Raw genomic sequence first — 21,225 nt, 5'->3', positions numbered from 1 at the left:
TCTTGTTACAATGATACTGGTAGCATCGCGAAACGTCATGGAGGTGGTCATCAAAAGATTACAACGTCACGTGAAATGGTTCATAAAGTGAAGAAGCGACGTGAGCGAAATCCCCGATGAAGTGCCAATCAAATGGCGAAAGAACTGAAAATATCTGACCGTAGCATCCGCCGCATACTGAAATTTGATCCGAAAGTCAAGCCTTAGAAGATCCAAAAGGCGCATGATCTCACACCAAAGCAGCAAGAAGTCAGACTTCAGAGAGCGAAGGAGTTGCTTCGCTTGGCCGAAAGCGGTAATTTTTCGAACATTGTGTTTTCTGACAAGACAATTTTTCAAGTTGAGCAATTCGTAAACTCCCAACACGATAAGGTTTATGTAATAGAAAAAGATTTGTTAAAAATAATTTCAAGAGGAATTACCAATGCATTCATATTATACACTCAATAGTGCATGAACATTTGGTCATCAAGAAGATTTGTTATTGTTGGATGTCCCATACTTTGACAAATAACTAAAAAAGAGTTGTTGTTCTTGTAGCAGCATTAACATTCCCCATACTTACATACGGGGAATGCTGCTGGAGTGACAGTCCTTGGCCGGATATAAATCCGGGTCGTTTAGGTAACGTGGAACCGACTGTCGTGGAAACAACCCAAAGGAGTCGTGTGGATTGGTGTTAAGCAGTGTAAAGGAAATTCAGCCACGGAACTTCAAAGCACGTTTATGACATCATATTAAGTGACGAATTTGTATCTGCATTTGAGTTTAATGCAAGAAAAGTTGTTCCCGGAAGAAGCACATCAAAGCAAATGGTCGATTGTTATTTCGAAAAATAGCGTCATATCACAACTGTACCAGTAGAGAAACTTAAAACTGTCAATTTTGTGTGGTACACAACCATTTGTTTGCCAAAATTTTTTGGAGAATTAAGGAAAACCAACCGCCGAAGATGAATCATTCTTCACCTCTCACAAGAGAGTTTTTGAGTACTCAGAACATCGAATTAATGCAACGTTCGCCATACATCCCTGATTTGGCACCTAATGATTTCTTTTTGTTTCCGAACATCAAAAATAAAACGCGAAGTCAACGTTGTTCAACACCTGAAGAAGCTGTTGAAGACTTCAAACAGCTCGCCTAGGAGGTATCCACTTCTGAGTGGCGAAAATGCTTTGAAAATTGGAGCAAGTTGAATGTATGGCGCAGAAGCTTCAACGATAACAATGTCCGATGAGGCGTCTCTTGGAGTGCTTGAGAGAAAGATTCTGCGCAAGATTTTGGACCTTTGGCGGCGAGTATCGTAGACGATGGAACAAAGAGCTGTAGGAGCTGTACGACGCCATAGATATAGTGCAGCGAATACAGGTGCAGTGGCTTCGTTGGCTGGGTCATGTCGTCCGGATGGATACAAACTCTTCGGCTCTAAAAGTATTCGATGCGATACTTTCTCCAAGTGTTATTGGGTGGACCGCGACCTCTGCTCCTTTGCGGGTTCCAGTCAAGTGCCATTCTCGTGATGCTATCTGGTGGTTTTTTCAGTGTGTGACCTATCCATCGCCACTTTCTGTGTTTGGCCAGAATATTCTACAGATGATGCGGAGCCATTTGTTGACGGAAGATTGTAGCCTCACATGAGCCGAATATTCGTAGTTTGGTGCGCCTGAAGATTTGCGAACTCCCCCATACCGTATGCATTCGCCCGAATTCGGGCGATCAGAGATGTGGCAACCTAAAAAACACAGAACTCAAATCAGTAGGCGTAGAGCTTTCCCTGGCGGTTGTTCCGACAACTTTTTGATCGAAGTGTTATTTGTGATCGAATGGATAGTGCCGTCCTAAACTAACGTGGCCGAATTTCAAAAAATTCAGAACTGAACAGTTATTAAGAAAGCCACGAACAGACAAATTCAGAACTACGTCAACTTTAATCGGCTACTGGCCTTTGGGAAACTATACCAGCAAAATGCAATCACATAGGCAAATTCATAGCCAAATCAAGTTTGTTCGACTAATAAAAAGCAGTGGCTCTACTAGTGGGGTATATTTGGGTCTGGGTTGTGTCACTCAGACAACATCTCTACCAGCTGGTGGTTGCAGAGGAAGAGGAAAGTCTCCTGTGCGTTGGAAAGATCAGGTTGTCAAGGAATTGGTGTTTCCAACTGGCGCCGGTTAGCGCGAGAAAGAAGCGACTGGCGCCCTTTGTTAAACTCAACCAAAATCGCTTAAGCGGTTATCGTACCAATCAAGAAGAAGAAAAGAATGTAGAAGTGTATTGACTTCCTAGCGGAATAACTTGAAAAACAAGAAAGCCATTTTCATTATTATTTTTCTGCGCAAAATATTAAAGGCAACCCTCGTACCTATAAGAAATGTGTAAGGAAATGAAAAACATGTAGTCTTGTTCGTATTTATGTGAGCATATATTTTCATTCGTATATAATTATCTAAGTGTGTATACATACATATATTTATGTCTTAATTTTAATAAATGTATGCTGGAATGACAGTGTTCGATTGGTTAACCCATAATAATACAGGCTTCGTAGCTAAATTTAAGTACGATCAAGTAATTGACAATTTGTATAATTTTAAAGAGATGACAGTATAAGAAACACTCCCTAAATTTCAAGTAAACATGACTTAGCTAATCACAGATTTACTAAACTATAAATTTTTCGCTTTTTTCAAGTCAATTTTAAGGTTATGAACGTAGTGCTAATAAACAGTAAAATATATGTGCAACAAATAACAACAAGTGTACTACGAGTATAAACTATGAGTGTAGGTATAATTAAGTGGGTAAGACTTTGTTTCTAATGGCACGCGCTAAATTGCCCTACAAGAAATCTGACCGTCATATGACCCATCATCTGACCGGCAGTGCTGATGCATTTTGTCGTCATTTACTCCAACGCCTTTTAAGAGTATAAAATATCAAAATTCTAATCTTACTATGGCATTCATGTGATTTTGAATTCCTTTCTAACAAATAACAGGTACCGCTTATTAGAATCGCCTACTCAAATAAGCCTTCATGTTATTGATGAGCAGGTCTGTTCACTCAAAGGGAATGTTTACAGATGTTTCTATCAATCAAAGGGTTGGAGTTTCGATCAGTTGGAAAACATTCTTTTCTTGTACGGCGACTAATATAAACTACATCTAAAGGTAATAAATTAGAATATACTCAAAGACGCGTATTATTCACATCACTTTCAACCGTCCAAACGGTGGCGGCCAACGGCGAGCGCTCCTTTTTATGCGCCTCCTGATTATCACCCGCCCTAGCCATGACAAGATTCGCGCTGTTCTTTTGCTTTGGAGGCTGCAACATACAGGTACAGATGCCACCTATCACAGTGAGCACAGCGAAAAATGTGAGCGAGAGCGCAACATCGGTCTTCTTGAGCAGATTGATGAACGGTGCGGTCAACAGCCAAATGCGTGCCCATGTGACGACAGAGAATGCAAATGGTTGCTTCTTATTCGCTGGCATAACTTCAGCCATGCAAGCCTGCATCATGGATTGAGCGCAGGAAACAGAGGCTTTTGGCACGACGGCGATTATCATCCATAGAGCGACTTTGAGGTCGGGATTCACTAGATGACGGGTGAGAGCAAGGAAATAAAATAGCATAATATGAGATGGGTGAGAAGTAGCAGCGTTTTGGATACATTTTTTGGTTTTGAATATCATGACACTTACAATTCGCACTCGTAAAGGTCCAACCGAGACAGCCAACGAGCCCGGCAACAATATTGAAGCAACCTGCATACATAAACTTTTTCGGCCCATGTTTCATGGCGAAGTGTAACCCAATGAAACAGCCAATGATTTCGGCGACACCTGCAAGTTAAAAATTCAAAAGATACAGATTTCAATTCACTACAGCCACAATTTGGCATTTTGATACTCACCCATAGCGATGGTGTTCGGCACCCGATAATTTCTACCGAACGAGCGTAAATTCAACAACATGCCCATGTAGTTCACGATGTAACAGGCGAGCGCAATGTGCGCTGCCAACATGTAATACTTAGCACGTGGCCCACGCCACAGCTGTAGCCACGTGGCAGGTGGCTTTTGTGTGCGTAATGACTCACGTAGCTTTTCGAGCTGCTGCCGAAAGTCATCGGGTATGAGGAAGGTGCGCTCATTGATGTCCACAGCCTTGCGTAACATACGCTCCACGCGGTACACATCGTGCTCCTTGCCGTTCTTTAGCAGCCAACGTGGAGATTCGGGTGTCCATTGCAGTAGGAACAAGAGAATAACTGTGGGGAATGCGATGCCTAAATAAAGTTCACTCCAATTTTGGAAGAACGATGAAATGCCCGGCAGCAAGATCACGCCGAGTGACCAGAAGGTGTCATAGAGTATAATGACACCGGTGCGATAGCGGCCACCAGTGATGTCACCAACTGGAAAAGTAAAAGAGCGAAATTTTTTCCATAGAACACTTGAAAGACCCAAACTGTAAATCAACCACTTACAAATCGCTTGTGCGGAGGTGAACATGAGCGCACAACCGATGGCTGCAAGGCAGCGAAAGATACAGTGCATTGTTAGCGCTCCCGAATAGCCGGTGATGACACCCAGGATAATCTGTAGCACGGCGCCGATAATATAGACAGTACGTGGACTGAGTCTGAAGAAAAAAAAAGAAAGCCATTATTAATTTTTAGGTTTTGTGTCAAAAGCTTAGCTTCTTTCCACTTACTTCAGCATCGCTTTGGTGCCTATGACGCCGCCCACCAACACGCCAAACAGATGCCAATACTGCGTCCAGGCCACAAAAATTTCACGCATACAAACCAAATTGTACTGCATTATGAACGAGTAAAAGTAGTCGTCGTACACGAAATCCGTGCATGGCTCCTGTGAGAGTATCGTCTCACCTGCTGTGCTACCATTCGCCGCGACATTGGCGCTCCAATCCACCACATAACACTGGTTCTCTGATATCGACTGATTTGCGCTCAGCTGGCTTGCGTCGCAGCGATACTGAACGGATGGCTTAATCTCTGGCGCTGTGTAAATAATGCAGGCCATAAACCAAGAGGCGGGTAGTTTGCACAGGAAAAGTATAAGCACCGAACGCAGCTGCCAGATGCCAAAATCGCCCAACACACTGCCGATTATGTCAGTGCCTGCTGCGGCAGGTGTGGCGAGTTTTGGCTTTGCCTGTGGAATTTGTGACAGCGCGGCTTCGCCGATAACTTTACTACGCACCCCCGGATTAGGCTGCTGTGGTGTGCGTTCTAGCGTAGATGGTGGCGCTGGTATCGTTGGTGTGGAATGCGTTTCTATGCTGTTGACGTCGTTGGGTGCTATGTAAACGCTACTTCTATGGCGGTGCAACATTTGTGGCGTTGTGGCGGGTGTTAGTGAGCCCGTGAGCCTATTGCTGTTGTTGCCATTGTTGTAATTTATTTGCGTTCGATTGCTGCGGAAGCTGTTATTGTTGCTGTTGTTACGTTGATCGTGTTGATTCAACGATTCGGGAGACATAGCTGGGGTGTTGTTGTTGTTGTTTATTGGCAGCGTTTTATTGCGAGAAATGCATAATATTTATTTAAGTAAACGAGTTAAAGAGATTAGCTGCGCAGTTTGTGGATCTGAAAAAGAGGAAAGAGTTCACAGGCTATAAAATTTTATACTCAAAGCTTGGCAGTGAAGTTAGACTTGAATGATTAGTGAGTTGGGGAAAATTAATCGAAAAATAAAACTTTAATTTAGTAACGGAGTCAACTTGCAAGGAAGACGTAATACATATTTTCAAGGCATGTACTCCCTCGTTAAGAATGTCAAAACTCCAGAAAAATATGTCAAACTATTCTGATTAATATATACCGGGCGTTTTGTTACCGACTTCGGAGTTTTTAAGCTAACTTCAAGCCTCTAAAGCCAATTTTTTTTATTTCAGGAAAAATAATCCATTTTGTCTATTAGCCACAGGAGGAGAAGATATGTTCCGAGTTCTCACTACCGTTGCCGCAGAATGAGACAGAAGCGCCGTAGCCAAATGGATTTGTGCGTGACTACCATTCGCGGCTACACTCGGAAGTTTGCCATTGTTACATTACAAAACTTTCTCTCATTTTGGTGTTTCATGCACAGAAATTCGAACCTACGCAATGTGAAAAAAACATACTTTAAATATCCAAGTAGCCAAGTAAAATCCGCCAAACAGTCGATTCATGAATGCCTAATGATTCAAAACGTCGATTTTGAAGGTTGTTCAGCAAAACTTTGCGCTACAGCAGCAATATTCCCAACGGAACGCCTAGCTTTTGTCCTTTTTCTAAGCTCCATAGAAGCAGTTTTTTGAAATTTGTTCACCAACCTTGAATTATCGAGCCATTCGTGCGATATGTTGTCGCTAAAGATCGATCATTTCCAAAAAAAGTTTCAATAATTTTAATGCGCGTTCTAACGTCCGAAATTGCACTCAAAATTGTGTACTTGATTAATGTCAAAGAAGACATACGAAAAGGTGCCGTCTAGGAATTATTCACTAATGATTTCTGAGACTTGGATCTATCACCATTATTCTAAATCAAAACAAGAGACTAAAGAGTGGTGTGAACCTGGTTCTTCTGCTCCGGCTCCGATTCCTTTGGTGTCTAGAAATCGGCTAAGAAGTTGTTAGTATCAGTTTACAAATCACGATGCAAAAGGAATTTCGTTTGTGGATTACTGCAAACAATAAATTCTGAAAATTATTGTAACCTTCTAGACTAGCCGAAGGAAAAAAATCTTGAAAAATACCCTGTTTGCAAAAGAAAAAAAATCTGTGTGACAAGAGCATTTTGACAATGGCTAAAATCCTTGAATTAAAGTTCGAATTGTTGGAGCATTCACCGCATTTATCAGATTTGGCCCCTAGCGACTTCCATCTGCTTCCAAATCTAAAAAAATGCATGCGTTGAGAGCGTTTTCATCAAATTATGAGGTCAGCTGTGGAAACGTATTTTGTAGCCCTTCCAGATTCTCACGTCAAGGATGTGATTCATAAATTAAAATCACGTTGGAACAGGTGAATTCATCTTCAGGGAGACTACACTGAATACTAAAAAGTGTATTTAAAACCATAGAATTGTGTTTTTCTTATTGAATGACCTAGCATACTTGTATAGTATATATATATTATATAATCCGAACAAAGGTCGCACCTTCACACACATGAAAGTCCCTAATACTAACCGCTTGGCGGTACACGTTTGGAGGAATAAATCCCACCAACAATTTTTGTTTGCCGGAAATTTTTACTCTCTCAAATATTTAACTGCAATAAACCTGCAACAAAAGTGATTTTGATATCATATGAGTTACAATTAGTAAAAACTGGTTAGGCTTCGTGGTTTTGTATTACAGTACTGTAATTTGGGTTTGATTCATTCATAAAAGTAATGAAGTGTCAACCGCTACGCAAACCAGTTCCTCGGTGAAAATTATGATGAATTGATTACGGTAAAAGAGTTAAGCGTGATTAAGATTTAAATTTGGTTAATTATGTTGTTTTTTTATGGGAGAGCGTCATAAAATGCAAAGTTGTCAGTATATCATGTTTTTCTTTTGTTGCCTTTTATTCGATGTGATTGGTACTTATTTTTAATGAGTGGGTTAATTAATATTTATTTATGTATTTAATTTTGTTTTTTTTTTTCAAAGAAATGCTTACAATATTTTTACTCGTTATTTATTTTTACATACTAGGAAATATTTTTTGATTGAATTTTTTGAGTAAAAACTCATAAGCAGAAAAAAATTGAACTCAAATTGTAAGGCAAAATGAAGTATCCTTCTTTTTCATCGCGAATCCACTTTTTACACTCCCCAAACTCCCGGACTCAGATCACAGGGATTGGGAAATACGTGGTCTTGCCATAAATGCTGTGAACAATTTTACAATCCATAGGTCGAGAACAAATTCACAGAAACAAGTTCTGCATTTTTTTTTGCTCGTATGATTTGTCTACTCATAAATTATACTCAGTTTTGTGGCAAATTTCGCTTATTAATAATGTAGTGGGGAGCTGAGGAAAATCGCATGGCAGTGATTGCATTACAAAAGTGTGGTAAAAGTGTAAGTGAGATTTACGAATAGCTGAAAAAACTTTATATTTCGAGAATGTTTGTTTACCGCAAGATCCATATGTTTCCCAAACGTATGCAGTGACAGACAGAAAAAGAAGTGGTCGTCCCCTCGTGGTTCGAACCAGAGCAATCATAAAAGCCGTTCGAAAAAGAATTCGCAGAAATCCTCTTAGAAAGCAGAAAATAATACCCCGTGAAATGAATGCATCGAGCATATCCATGTTAAAACTAATATAATTAGAGATGATCTCTACATGAAATACTTCCGTCGCTCTTTTGACAACGCACTTGAAAAAAATTAGACTCGACAGATGCAAGCGCTTCTTTGGTGGCACGCGGCCAACGGCCATGAAAATAGTCATTTCACAGATGAGACAATTTTCATTGTTGAAGAAGTTTTTAATAAGCAAAATAACAAAATCTATGTTAAAACTTCTAAAGACGCAAAAAATGTTGTTCCAAGGGTTCAGCGTGGCTATCATTCAGCCTCCATAATGGTTTGGTGGGGAATATCTTGTAAAGGCATCATTTCATTTCTGCGAAAAGGATGTTAAAACTTGGATAAAAGTGTAACAGGAAGATGACTTGGAAGGCTTGGTGAAGTAATTGAGCAGTACTCTCTTTAATGGATTTAATGGAGAACGCTGAATCTACCAGCAAGATTCCGCTCCAGCCCATAAAACGAAAAGCACCCAGTAGTGGCTAAAAACAATATTCCTGGGTTCATAGCTGCAAAAGATTGGCCGTGTGGAAGTCCAGTTCTGAATCCATTGGACTACAGTTTGTGGTTAGAAAATGGCCTGTCGAAGACCACACAATCTTTGGCTCGAGCAGCGACGTCAATATCGATGGAAAGCGTGCGTACTGCAATAGCTGAATGGTTTAATCGTTTGATAGTTTGTGTAAAAGCAAATGCTGACCATTTCGAATAAAAAGTAAATTGTTTTTCAATATTTATATTACATGATTAAATAAAACTAGCTTCGTTAAAAAAAGTATTATAATTTCATATCTTTTGTATAACAGACTTATCTTGTAACAGAACTTATGGCAGGACTATATAGGTAATATCTTAAGAGTATATGGGTCAGTGAAGTGCGATGAAGTGACGTCTTACAAAAGTGAGTATAGGAAGTGAGACCGTTGAAGGGCTCAGACTGTAGGCCGGCTGAATCACTAGATTTTCTTATTTCATAGTGAACAAAATTAGCAAAGGAGAAACACGAACAGATATCCTTAATAAGCAAAACAAATAACAAAGGTCCTAAAATACTACGCTGAGGTACACCAGATGTAGCAATAAACTGTCTCGAAGCCCCATCGATAACTATGTGTCGCACCTCTTTTTTAAATGTGATCGAATTCAATCAAGGAGAGTCGAATGAAAACCGAGGAATGCCAATTTAGTTATTAAAATCATAAAATCTCACATTATCGAAGTATTTAGAGAAGTGCGTGTATGTGACGTCACTTTGGTATCCACTCTGGAGGGCTGCGTGGCAATCTTCAGAAAAAACTGTTAAGTTAGATAACATAAATCTTACAACCACAAAACCACGCTGTCTGGGACTAATCCGAGGTTCCACGTCTTTGACAACACATTCAAAGAGTTTAGAGACACCAGATAATTTAGAAATTGGTCCACAATTCGCAATTGGAGTGACTGAAGTCAGCTTACAATCATCGATAAGTATTTCTTTATCCAATGATTTACTAAAAATAAATTTAAGAGGTTGCACCATAGAGCGACAATTTTTAAGCAATGTTACCGAAAGGCCGCCCATATCCGATTGAGAAGAGTTTTTTAGTCTTTAAGAATCCCTCATCAGCATTTAAAAGAACAAGTGAACCCAAGTCAACTGTAGAAGACAATTTCCTCGAGAAATTTTGCCGAATGGCTGCCAAATGTTGTTCCTGAATATCTCCAACGGATACGAAGTTAGATGAAAAGAAATCGGCAAATAAGTTCGCTACATCACTGACAGATGGAGCAGTAATGTCCTTATAAAACAGTATGAGGAATACAAGAAGCCTTATATATTTATATAATTGGCGCGTACACCCTTTTTGGGTGTTTGGCTGAGCTCCTCCTCCTATTTGTGGTGTGCGTCTTGATGTTGTTCCATTAATGAAGGGGCCTACAGTTTTAAACCGACTCCGAACGGCAGATATTTTTTATGAGGAGCTTTTTCATGGCAGAAATACAGTCGGAGGGATTGCCTGCCAAGGGGCGACCGCTATTAGGAAAAACTTTTTCGTCATTTTGGTGTTTCGAACCTACGTTCCCTCTGAATTCCGAATGGTAGTCACGCACCTACCATTCGGCTACGGCGACAAGAAGCCTTGCTAATCGTTTAATATATCGCCAAAACTTCATGAGATTACTCTTTATGTTAAGCTCAAATTTGGAAATATAATATATTCTTTATACAAAGCATATTTAAATTACGAATTATTTTATTTATTTCTGTTTAATATAAAAAAAAATATAAAAGCTTTAGTAGCTTTTTATTCAGAAATTATTATTATAAATTAGTTTTATTCAGTTCTGCAATACAAAACCTCAGTGTAAAATTATAGCAGTTCTGATAAGCATTAAAACGTTAATAGATTCGTACAAATTCCACTGCGGATCTGCCATACTGGCTCTTCGTGCCATTCAGCAGAGTGGAGAATTGATCCCTTTAATGTTCAAGTACGCACTGCACATCTGTGTCTAGGGTGCTACTCTTATTCTCATTGGGACTTTATAATTTTGGAAAACTTTCTGGTGTAATTTTGGGATGCTTCTCCGCCCATAAAAGCGGACTATAAAGGCCATAAACACCTAGCATATCAAGCAGGGGTTCTGTAGTTTTTTTTTAGAGTTAAGTCTTAATTAGTGCTCGGATAAACAGGAAATAAAATGCAGAACAAATGCATATCCAGGAGATTACATAGGAACAGCCGGTGCGCACTGAATGTAGATATCTGTAAGTGCCTTCCATAGTTTTTCAATGTAAGCCGTGGCTTAACTATGTATGTGAACTTTGAGTACCAGGTCAAACTGTGTGGCCTAGAAAATAGCTATTTGGCCATACTCAGATGCCCAAAATGACACTAACGAAGCTCACATTGGCTATGCATAAATTTCTTTAATACGACTTTTTAGTTCAGCGAAAAAACCGTCGATGATTGGCGTAGTTTGCTCTTAACTACAAGGTGGACCATATAGCGTTTGATTTTTGAACCACCTATTTTTTTGAGAATGGTAACACAAATGACATGCCAAATGTGTTCATAACTTACTTAAAGGTTTGACATTTACGAAATGGGACGCTATACGCTTGAACAAAATTGGGAAATATTGAAAACCTATGTCCAAAGAGGTGAGTCTTCTTCTTCTTCCGCGGTTACAGTAAATGGCGAGCGTTACCGTGACATGCTCAACGAGTTTTTGTTTCCAAAAATTGAGGAGAATGACATGGACGACATTTGGTTTCAACAGGACGGTGAAACTTGTCACACTGCCAAAGTTCAACTCGAACTTTTGGCTACCGTTTTTGAAAACCGAATAATCAGCCGAAATTCCGATATCAATTAGCCGCCTCGGAGCTGTGATTTAAGCCCGTTGGATTATTTTTTGTGGGGAGCCGTTAAGGACAAATGCTATGCGAACCATCCAGAGATGATTGATGCCTTAAAACACGAAATCGAAGTTGCCATTCATGAAATCGGAGCCCAAACAATCGAAAATGTGCTTAAAAATTGGGTTGATTGAATGGCCTACTGTAAAGCCAGTCATGTCAGTCATTTGAACGATATTATTTTTCATTCATAAATGGCAATGTTCAAGCTTCAAAATAAAAAAAAAGTTTGGAAAAATATAGATTAGTTTTTTTTATAGCCGATTCAAAAAGCAAATTTTACATGGTCCACCCTGTATGACTGGCGAATATCGAAAGGATTCAAATAAGCAGGTTGACCACATTAGTAAACTTAAAAACGCAAGGTCTCGCTAGGTAATTGTTGAGAATAATGAGAGAGTAAAAACATGGAGCTGCAAAGAAATTATGGGATTGCTTTTAGTGCGTCTCTCCGGGTTCACTAGGCATGCGGTATGTGAAAAGTGACTAAGCATATTTCTATGTAAGTCGGGTATATTTAAAACCGATTTAAAGAAATACGCAGTCAGTGCAATGGGTGGTATGAAATCGGAGACCTGTTTATTGCACGTGCTATTGTGTAATTCAGGCAAAAATTAAGTATTTATTTCTTTGTCCCTGGCTGAGTGTGTGTGTACTGAATTCCGAAAAGATTGACCAAAACAATGAGGCGGGAAAACCCACAATAACTAATAAACTTTCACATAACTTTTTACACACATACATACTTACATATATTGGCAAAGCTACCTGTAGGAAAACAAAAAACCTTGGTAAAAAGAAACTTCAGTGTAAGACAATGAGTCAATGAGTCATCATGTAAGTAACAAAAACAATTTTTGTTTGGTGATTTTAATTTAATCTTAATTAAGAAATGAGAGCAAAAAAGATTCCAGTTATGACACACCCAAAAAAGGTAATACATTTGTTAAGCATCACTTCAAAGAAATTACACTACGCGTCAAATTGAGGGTGATCAGCATGAAAACTTATTCACTGTGTAGGAGATTAAGTAGAGTAAGGTGATAAAGATACTAAGCGGAGAGAGATAAGACCTCTATGGGGCTTTGTTAATCATTTGTGTTATTTTAAACATATGAGCCATCCATATTGGTGAAGAGCTATGAAATACCCTTTACTAAAAAAAAAAATCATTAATGGAAAATTTGTGAATTCCATATACTGGCCGAGCACTGTTATACCGTGAAAAAAGTACGAAATTTCGTCATAAATTTCAATATATGCAAATAATTTCAGAGTATTACGTCATCTTCATAATCAATTTTTAAAGCAATGTTTACGCAGCAGAGTGGAGCTGTATAATCACGTGTCTTTGATACAGAAGCTGCGTGATCATCTGAAATTTCTTTTGATATGGGCAACTTCTGCAAAAGTCTTGTGTCGGCATGTCTAATCGTGGGCTTTTACTTGCCTAGAAAGCAGTGGCATGCGCTAAAAAATGCGTCCAACAATGTTTACTTCACGTTTTTTAGGGTTGGAAAGGAACCTTAACGGCCACAATCAATTAGGAATGCATGAGGGGATCTTGCCATACCTACCAGAAATCTATAGTAAGCTGCATTAAAAACACTGATCACTGTCAGATATGCCACCAGTTGTCAGGGCGGTGCACACTGTTCTCGATGCCAGCGGACAATCGGGTGCTTACGTTAGCTTCGGTAGGAAATATGATATTTTGAGCCCAGATACAGATCAATGGTTAAGTCCAGATAATCTATTAACGGGATTTCAGCACTCTTTCAACACAAACGGACCAAGACCAGTGATGGTAGGGGATCTGGATGCTGGTTAGATGAAGACACTAAGTACACCTACGCTACAGGGCATTCTTAGTGGAAATCTATGCCGTCTTGAATGTGTCATACTGGTTAATTGAGAGAAAATAGCGTGGTCGTAGCATTGGAATTTGTAGCGACAGTCAAGCTGCAATAAGCCGCACTAGCCGGTGAATGTCAGACAAAACAGTGTTGCACAACGCACACACACATACATTGTGGCATTACAGGGCACGAGTTGGTTGATGAATTGGCTAATGAATGGCTCTTCAAGCATATCATTAAGCCCTGAACTCTTTCTAGTTGTCAATTCAGCATCGATTCAACTATGGATTGCCAATTTCATGAGGTCTACTCATTGAAGACGTTGTACTCCTGCAGAGTAGCCAAGTGCTTTGTGAAAGAACCGAACAGAAAATTAGCGACCGTTTTCCTGAAACTTAGTAGGAAGGACTTGAGAGTACTGGTGGGTGTAATCAGAAAGCACAACGCCTCTCGCCATCATATGGCTACTATGGGAATCATTGGCGACGCAATTTGCCTGAGAATTAAGCCACTGTGGAGCATTTTCTTTGTAGCTGTCCGACATTTCTAGACTCAGACTTCGGCTGTTGGGTTACGAAATCACATATGATTGAATTGATTCCATCATCTCGTTGTGGCATTCCCGTAAAAGATCAATGATTTCGTTGCTTGTGTGGCACGTAGTGCCGTCTTGTTGAAAATAAACGTTGCCCAGATCAACACCCTCCAATTCCGGCCATAAGAATCGTTAATCATCTCCCGATAGCGCAATCCATTCAACGTAACTTTTGCTCCAGCTTCATTTTCAAAAAAGTAAGGTCCAATGACTCCGCCCAAACGGTTGCATGTTGAGGATAGAGAGGCCTTTCAACAATAACTCTTGGATTTTCTGAGTCCCAGATCCGACAATTTTGCTTATTGACGAAGCCACCGAGGTGGAAATGGATTTCAACATTTCATGCATTTCAGCGACCCATTCAGCAAAGGCTTGGCGTTGTTGATGATCGACCGGCTTCAGTTCTTGTGTTAACTGGACTTTATAAGCCTTAAGACCCAAAACCTTTATGGAAAATACGGCGTAATGACGTGTCTGGAAGGCCTAATTCCAAAGAATGACGAGGAATGTACAAACCTGGGTTTTCTTCATCACTTTCAGCTACAACAGCAATATTTTCGGCTGTTCTTGAGCGACGTGCACGGGTTTTATTCTTCACATCACTAACTTGTCGCAACATCTCGAATTTTTTCACCAATTTCTGTATGGCGGTCCGACAAGGTGCTTCACGATGACCCAAAAATTTTTGAGTTTTACAAACCGTCTCTCCAAAATTTTCACCATTTTTATGGTGAATTTTAATAATTTCAATGGGTTGTTTAAGCGGATATCGTTCCATTTTTATTAATGGCGTAGTTTCTACTTGTCAAATATCAAAAAATGACAGCTTCGAAAGTGACATCTATCGAAATAGCGGGATATTTAATATAACACCTGTTATTGGAAAACCCTTTAGTATAGCTGGCACTATAGCCGAATGCGTTTGTGTGTGATTACATGCTCGAAGCCCCGGACCCGAAACGCAAATTGAAGGAAGATTTCTTTCTAATAGCGGCGGCTCCTCGGCAGGCAATAGGATAATGAGCTTGGCCAAACACGCAAAAAGGGGTAATCGCCAATTATTACCTGGAGGTGTTTCCCTCGAATACTTAAACCGTTTAGCGCACTGGGTGCTACTAACAATGTTCAAAGAGAAAGGACGGTTCGGAGGTGTAGTATTCACTCAGGTTTTGACGAAAAGCAGTGCGTTTTAAAAAATCGCAGAAGTTGGTGGCAGGTTCATGAATGCTCAATACACAAAATCTCCACTCAGTTGCAGTAGACAGAATATTCACTCCCAGCCTCGCCTAATATTCACGCACGCCGGCAATTGTAGTATCTGTCAAAAACTTCTCATGTACATACATTATTTGAGACTAACTGAAATTGAACGTCGTGACCTACATCAAGAAATTGCACGCCATGCGTTTATTTTAAATGGGATTGTCAATGTCCGCGAAGATCTTTAGTGGGCATTGCTTGTTTGGTTTATGCAGCTCTATTAGGATCTTATTGTAATATTTTTGTAGGAGTTCCAGGTTTTTGGAGGAGGGCGAGATTATGTAAAATCTGCCAGTGTCCAGCACTAGATAGATTGGGAATGCGTAGATGTTTCATTCAAAAGCTTAATGTGTGTGGAATATGACAAAGTTCATACTGAGTACGTATTGATTTTAGGGAAAATCTTTAAGCAAGGAACACGGATGTAGGTGGAATGGTTGAAGTACCAGTCTGACACACCCCAGTGTGCTACTAAAGCGCCATTTTGATACCATTATGAGACTTCCAACGTACAGATATCCACAGCCAACCAGAGCTGTTGATGTAATGGAGAAGATTGATGGGATTTAGGTTGTAACACTGCCCCAGACTGTCGAAGAGAAGAGCACCCAGTGACTTTAATCTCTTAGCAGACAAATCCGGACTTTTGGAGAGAAACTGCTCAACAGTGACTTTTTCTGAAAGGCTCCCACAGCTTCTGTAATTGATGGTAAACCTAGATTTTCTGCATGTGAGCCTATCGTCCAATAACCGGTAAGTGCAGCTACGAGTTTGAAAATTTAATGGCATGGAGTTCCAAAAATTTGGAGTTCCATCTGTTCTGCGCTTTCCTGAGAAATAAGTTGTGCAACAACAGTCAGGGGAATGCCCATGACCGGGAGGAGACCTCAGAGACCAATTCAGTTGACCACTTCTTAACAAGCTAATCAGGAATTTCCTTTCCCAAGTTAGTTGCATTTGCTGAAATTGTGGTCGCATGGCCTTTGAAATATGGACTCAGTTTAGGGGTTCAAATATATACAGAAAGAGTACCCCTTTTCTGATTATTATCATTTAAAAAAATGAAAAAAAAAACAAAATGTAGAAGTTTAGTCCAGTTCACCATTCACAACTAAAAATTAAAAAAAAAAAATTTAATTTATACCGATGGCTCCTTTAAGGGTTTGTGGGAGAAAAAGTGTATTAAAATTATATTGCATTAAAACAATTTGTTTTTTCAAATTCATAAACACTCACACACTTGCTTAGAATGATAATACAATTTTGTCGGAAATTCTTATGACACAATTCACAAAACAATCAATCTCGCAGCTCAGGCACTTATTCGTTCACTCGCGGTCCTAATCCGTCCAACAGCAATAACCAACTAAAATTGAATGAGAAAAATCCTGTGCTGGTTTTCGAGTTTAAGTCGAAGGTGACTAATTCCGTCTGCGGGCTTACCGGAAAAGTGTGTGTTTTCAAAGAAATTCAAGAATGGGATATCAATTACCAGACGACGATGAAGAAGCACAAGAAGAAGGAAGGGGAGAGTTTATTAAAAACAACCAAATGCACTGCGGCGATATTTTGTCATTTTGACGTAAGTAGCAATCGCAAAGTACACAGTTGGCACAGAGTGGCGGCAATTGTACGGGCCCTCGCGTACTACAGGTACTATGTGTGTATTAGCGACAAAAGTGCGGTCCAGTGTGCATGTAGGCATATGCATATGTATTTGAAGCCAGTAAGAGTTCCGGAATTTCACACGAGTATTTTGATTGCCTTTGATTCTGTTTCCCAAAATATAGCATAAAGAATAAAAATCAAAGAACAAAAAACATAAAGCACAATAAAATATATACCTACATACATACATGCACACATATGTATACACGTACAAGCCACAAAGGCAAGGAAATAAATTGTGGTGTGTTTATGAGCGAAATTGTTTTTGTAATTCATCTGATAAGCACTTGTTGAAATCATTCGCATTGATTGAGGTTTGCTCAAATCGGACGCAACAATTATTGCATTAGCTCTAAAGCAACACACACAAATTCGCATGCACTTCGGCACATACATACATACATACATACATACATATATCTGTATAGACGCAAGAAATGCTACGGTTTATCAGGGCTTCTCAAGTGGGGAGGTATGCACATACCGCCAAGCCAATTTTAGTAATTTTGGATGCATGGAAGTATTTATTTTGGGTGTTAAATATTTTATTTTCGCACCGAAGTTGGAATTTTTTTCGCTATATATAAAAATTTTAAAATATTTTACGCTTATTTCATCACACATTTTCAATGTCAGCTACGAACGTCATGTTTGGTTAATACAGATTGCTGAAGGAGTTTCTTCAGATTCTGAGTAGATCAACACAATGTTAGCATCTACTAATATATGTGAGGACTAGGTAGGTAGGTAGGTACTACAAGTAGCACTAGAGTGCCGATTTGATACCACAATGCAGCTCACTATCTGCGAAAAATTTCACAACCTTAAGGAAGAAAAACCATCTACCGGTATCTATGTAGTATTGTTGATGTAGTGGAGGAGAGAAACGGGATCTAGGCTGAAGAATTACCTCAGGCTATCCTTGAAAGGCACACTAAGGAACCTCATGTGCCTAGCCGCCAGAACCGGACATTTGCAAAAAAAAAGTGTTCAACAGTCTCTTTCCCTGCCGGATCCTCACAGCTTCTGCAATGGGGGTTGTACGCAAGTCCAAGCTTTTCCGCATGAGTTCCGATTATCCAGTGACCGGTGCCCACCGTTATGAGTTTGTTAATTTAATGGCTTGGGATCTCCAAGTGCCCTGCTTCTGTCGAGGACAAAGTGTTTTTGAGATAGCGCACGATAAGATTGTACTCTATTTGTCTTGCGCTTTCGCTTTTTTAAGAAAGAAAATGTGCAGTTTCCCTTTAATAATGGTCAAGGGTGCACCGATGTCTGAGATAGGAACAACTGAAAGCGGTTCTGTCGACCTCTTCCTGACAAGCTCATCTCAAGCTCAAGCTGCAATTTCATTTCCCTCCATGTTCCTATGCCCCTGGAACCTAGATAACATAAATGTTTTCTGCACATTCGCGACGTTTGATCTACTCCTTACAGAAGTTGACCAAGGGAGTGCTACAATATGGCGACGCCAGTGCCTTGATCGCAGTTTGACTATCGGAAAATATATTTATGTCTCTCTCCTAATAGCGATCGCTAAGCATTTTGCATGCCTGCAGGATCGCGAAGATTTCTGCTTAAAAAACATTACTAGTTTTCGGCAGTTTAAAGGTGACTGAAATATTGGCTGTTTTAGAGAAAACCCCTGCTCCAACTCCAGATTCCATCTTGGATCCGTCGGTGAAAAGAGAGGTACCTATGTTCGATGCAGACTCTCCCCTCGCCGATTCTGCATCGTTGTCTGATGCTTCCAGTTCACGGCGAATCTCAGGAATGAATGAGCCGGGGCACTTAAGAAAATTATAGATTTCTGAATCTGTGTGTTTTGCGCATATAGCGACGATATTTGCATGTCTCAGCATTTCTTGACTCCAGCTGTAGTCTTCTACGAGTATGTCTTATTGGCAAAAGAGAAATAATGATTTCGGGTAGTTATAGCCACATATACGCATGTGCGTATGTGTACTATACGCACCCTGTATATGTATATATAATTGCAAACTACATTTTTTGTTGCGTATTTGGTCGAGCTACTCCTCCGATTTGTAGTGTGCGTCTTGATGGAGGGACCTACAGTTTTAAGCCACCTCCGAACAGCAACTGGTTTCTTATGAGAAGATTTTTCATGGCAGAAACGACCCCGGAGGCTAACCATTGCATGTCGAGGGCTGACCACTATTAAATTAAAAACAGTTTCTATCATTTAGTGTTCAATGTCATTTTGAAGAAGCATTTTGTAGGAAGCTTTGACTCACCCCGTGTTGTAACGTTACAGGTATGAAAGAAGAATAGTGTTTAATGTCCATAATGGGTTTCGAGCTTTAGTTCAAATAATTTTGAAACCGTGGATAATTTTGAGATTGGTCTATAGTTGGCAATATTACTCTTAAAGATTTCCATCTATAAAGATTTCTATCTCCCAAATCATTTTTTTGTATTTAGTAAATGAATTACTTAAAAACAAAACTGCAACTTAAGTGTTCTTTCAACGAAATTTGGCCACATTTGTTTTGTCCAGCATTTTGCATGTGGTTACTCCTGTGGTTACAAAGTAGTTTATATCGAGAGTCCAACCGTATGGTCAAATTACGAATTTTTTCACGCTTTCAATAAAAAGTGGAAAACCTGAGATTAAGAGCGAGAGGCTCACTGAGTGACGGTCGATAGGTCGATAACCGCGATAGGGATGAATAATTCCGTGAAATATCAAACTCTCATTCCTACTACACACAAAGGGACGTACATACGCACGTACCATATATGTATATGTACATATTTATGTACTTACATATGCACATACGTTATGACGGTTGTCCGTTAAGTTTTGCGCATTTTATTAAATTTTTAATTGAATTCAATTGGGGCATTGAAACGCAATCGATTTGCAAAGTAGGCGAGTGAAGAGCGCCAACGATCCACTTGTGACAAATGCGCGAACGATTGTAATTATCGGTGAAGTTCGCCGGCAACACTGTGCAACAAAATGAGAAAAAAAATTACAGTGCACTCGCGGTAACTCGAATAGCCGCTAAGTCGAACGACGTGCTAACTCGAACACATTTTTTCCCCTATTGACTTCTTTGTAACTCGAACAATAAAAAAGCGCTATAACTCGAACAAAAAAACAAATTTATTTGTACACACATTCTTTTCAAACATGTACATTTTGTACATAGATACATATGTAATAGTATATGTATATAAATTATATGTATACTAGTGTATTGTCCATATGAATATTTCGGCGTTAATATCCCGTTAGTTTTCTGGGAACAACATCTTGCATTGACCAAATTGCTTTAAATTTGTCATTTGTAGTATATCAGTGCACGTGAGTAATGGATCGTAAAAGGTTGAAGTGTTTAACATTAAAAGAGAGGGCTGAAGTCCTTAACAAAATTAAACGTGGACGTAGTGTTACTTCTCTAGCGAAGGAATATGGGGTAGCCAAGTCCACCATAAGTCTTATAAAAAAGAAAGATAAGGCAATTTATGGCTTGCACTAACGCTACCGGCAACCATAAGCTTAAACTTCTCGTTATTGACAAAGCAAGAAATCCTCGTGTTTTCAAAAATTTTAACTGTCCGGTGGAGTACAAAAATTCCAAATCAGCCTGGATGACTTCGGCGATTTTCAAAGACTGGTTTCATAATTCGTTCGTGCCGCAGGTAAATTCCAGATTCATTAAAACAATTTTTTTAACCAAGTTAAATGGCTTTAATATTTAGGTAAGAAAATATTTGAAAGATGGGGGACTACCTGAGAAGGCTCTTCTTCTAATTGATAATGCCCCATCACATCCCAACGAAATCGAATTAAAGTCCGAGGATGGTTTAATTTTAACTATGTTTATGCCGCCGAATGTGACACCATTGATCCAGCCAATGGACCAAAATGTAATTCGTATAACGAAACTATACTACAGAAATTTTCTACTGGCTTCCATTTTCAACAATCGATCGAAAAATCGATATCGATGACTGTTTTTTTAACATAGCACACTCAATTGATAAGTCGAACAAATTCGATAAATCGAACAGCGCCTGTTTTAATTAGTTCGAGTTATCGCGAGTGCACTGTAATCTCTTTCTTACTAAATATTTGTAGCAGTA

At 39.5% G+C, this 21,225-nt stretch overlaps 1 protein-coding gene across 1 annotated transcript in view; it reads right to left on the bottom strand.

Moving 5' to 3' along the window:
- Positions 1 to 2,409: 2,409 nt before the first annotated feature.
- The window catches only part of LOC128866072 (solute carrier family 22 member 13), a 33,526-nt gene continuing 14,710 nt past the window's right edge, over positions 2,410 to 21,225 (bottom strand). Inside the window, exons 2-6 of the mRNA XM_054106568.1 lie at positions 4,725 to 5,622; positions 4,498 to 4,652; positions 3,922 to 4,425; positions 3,710 to 3,850; positions 2,410 to 3,603 (exon numbers count right to left, since the gene is read on the bottom strand). Coding sequence (XP_053962543.1) covers positions 3,191 to 3,603; positions 3,710 to 3,850; positions 3,922 to 4,425; positions 4,498 to 4,652; positions 4,725 to 5,515 — 2,004 coding nt within the window. The 5' untranslated portion in view covers positions 5,516 to 5,622 and the 3' untranslated portion in view covers positions 2,410 to 3,190. The remainder of the gene's footprint in view (positions 3,604 to 3,709; positions 3,851 to 3,921; positions 4,426 to 4,497; positions 4,653 to 4,724; positions 5,623 to 21,225) is intronic.

The sequence above is a fragment of the Anastrepha ludens genome, chromosome 2 (genome assembly GCF_028408465.1).
Source record: "Anastrepha ludens isolate Willacy chromosome 2, idAnaLude1.1, whole genome shotgun sequence".
NCBI classification, from domain to species: domain Eukaryota; kingdom Metazoa; phylum Arthropoda; class Insecta; order Diptera; family Tephritidae; genus Anastrepha; species Anastrepha ludens.
This window is presented reverse-complemented; position numbering and strand designations above follow the sequence as displayed.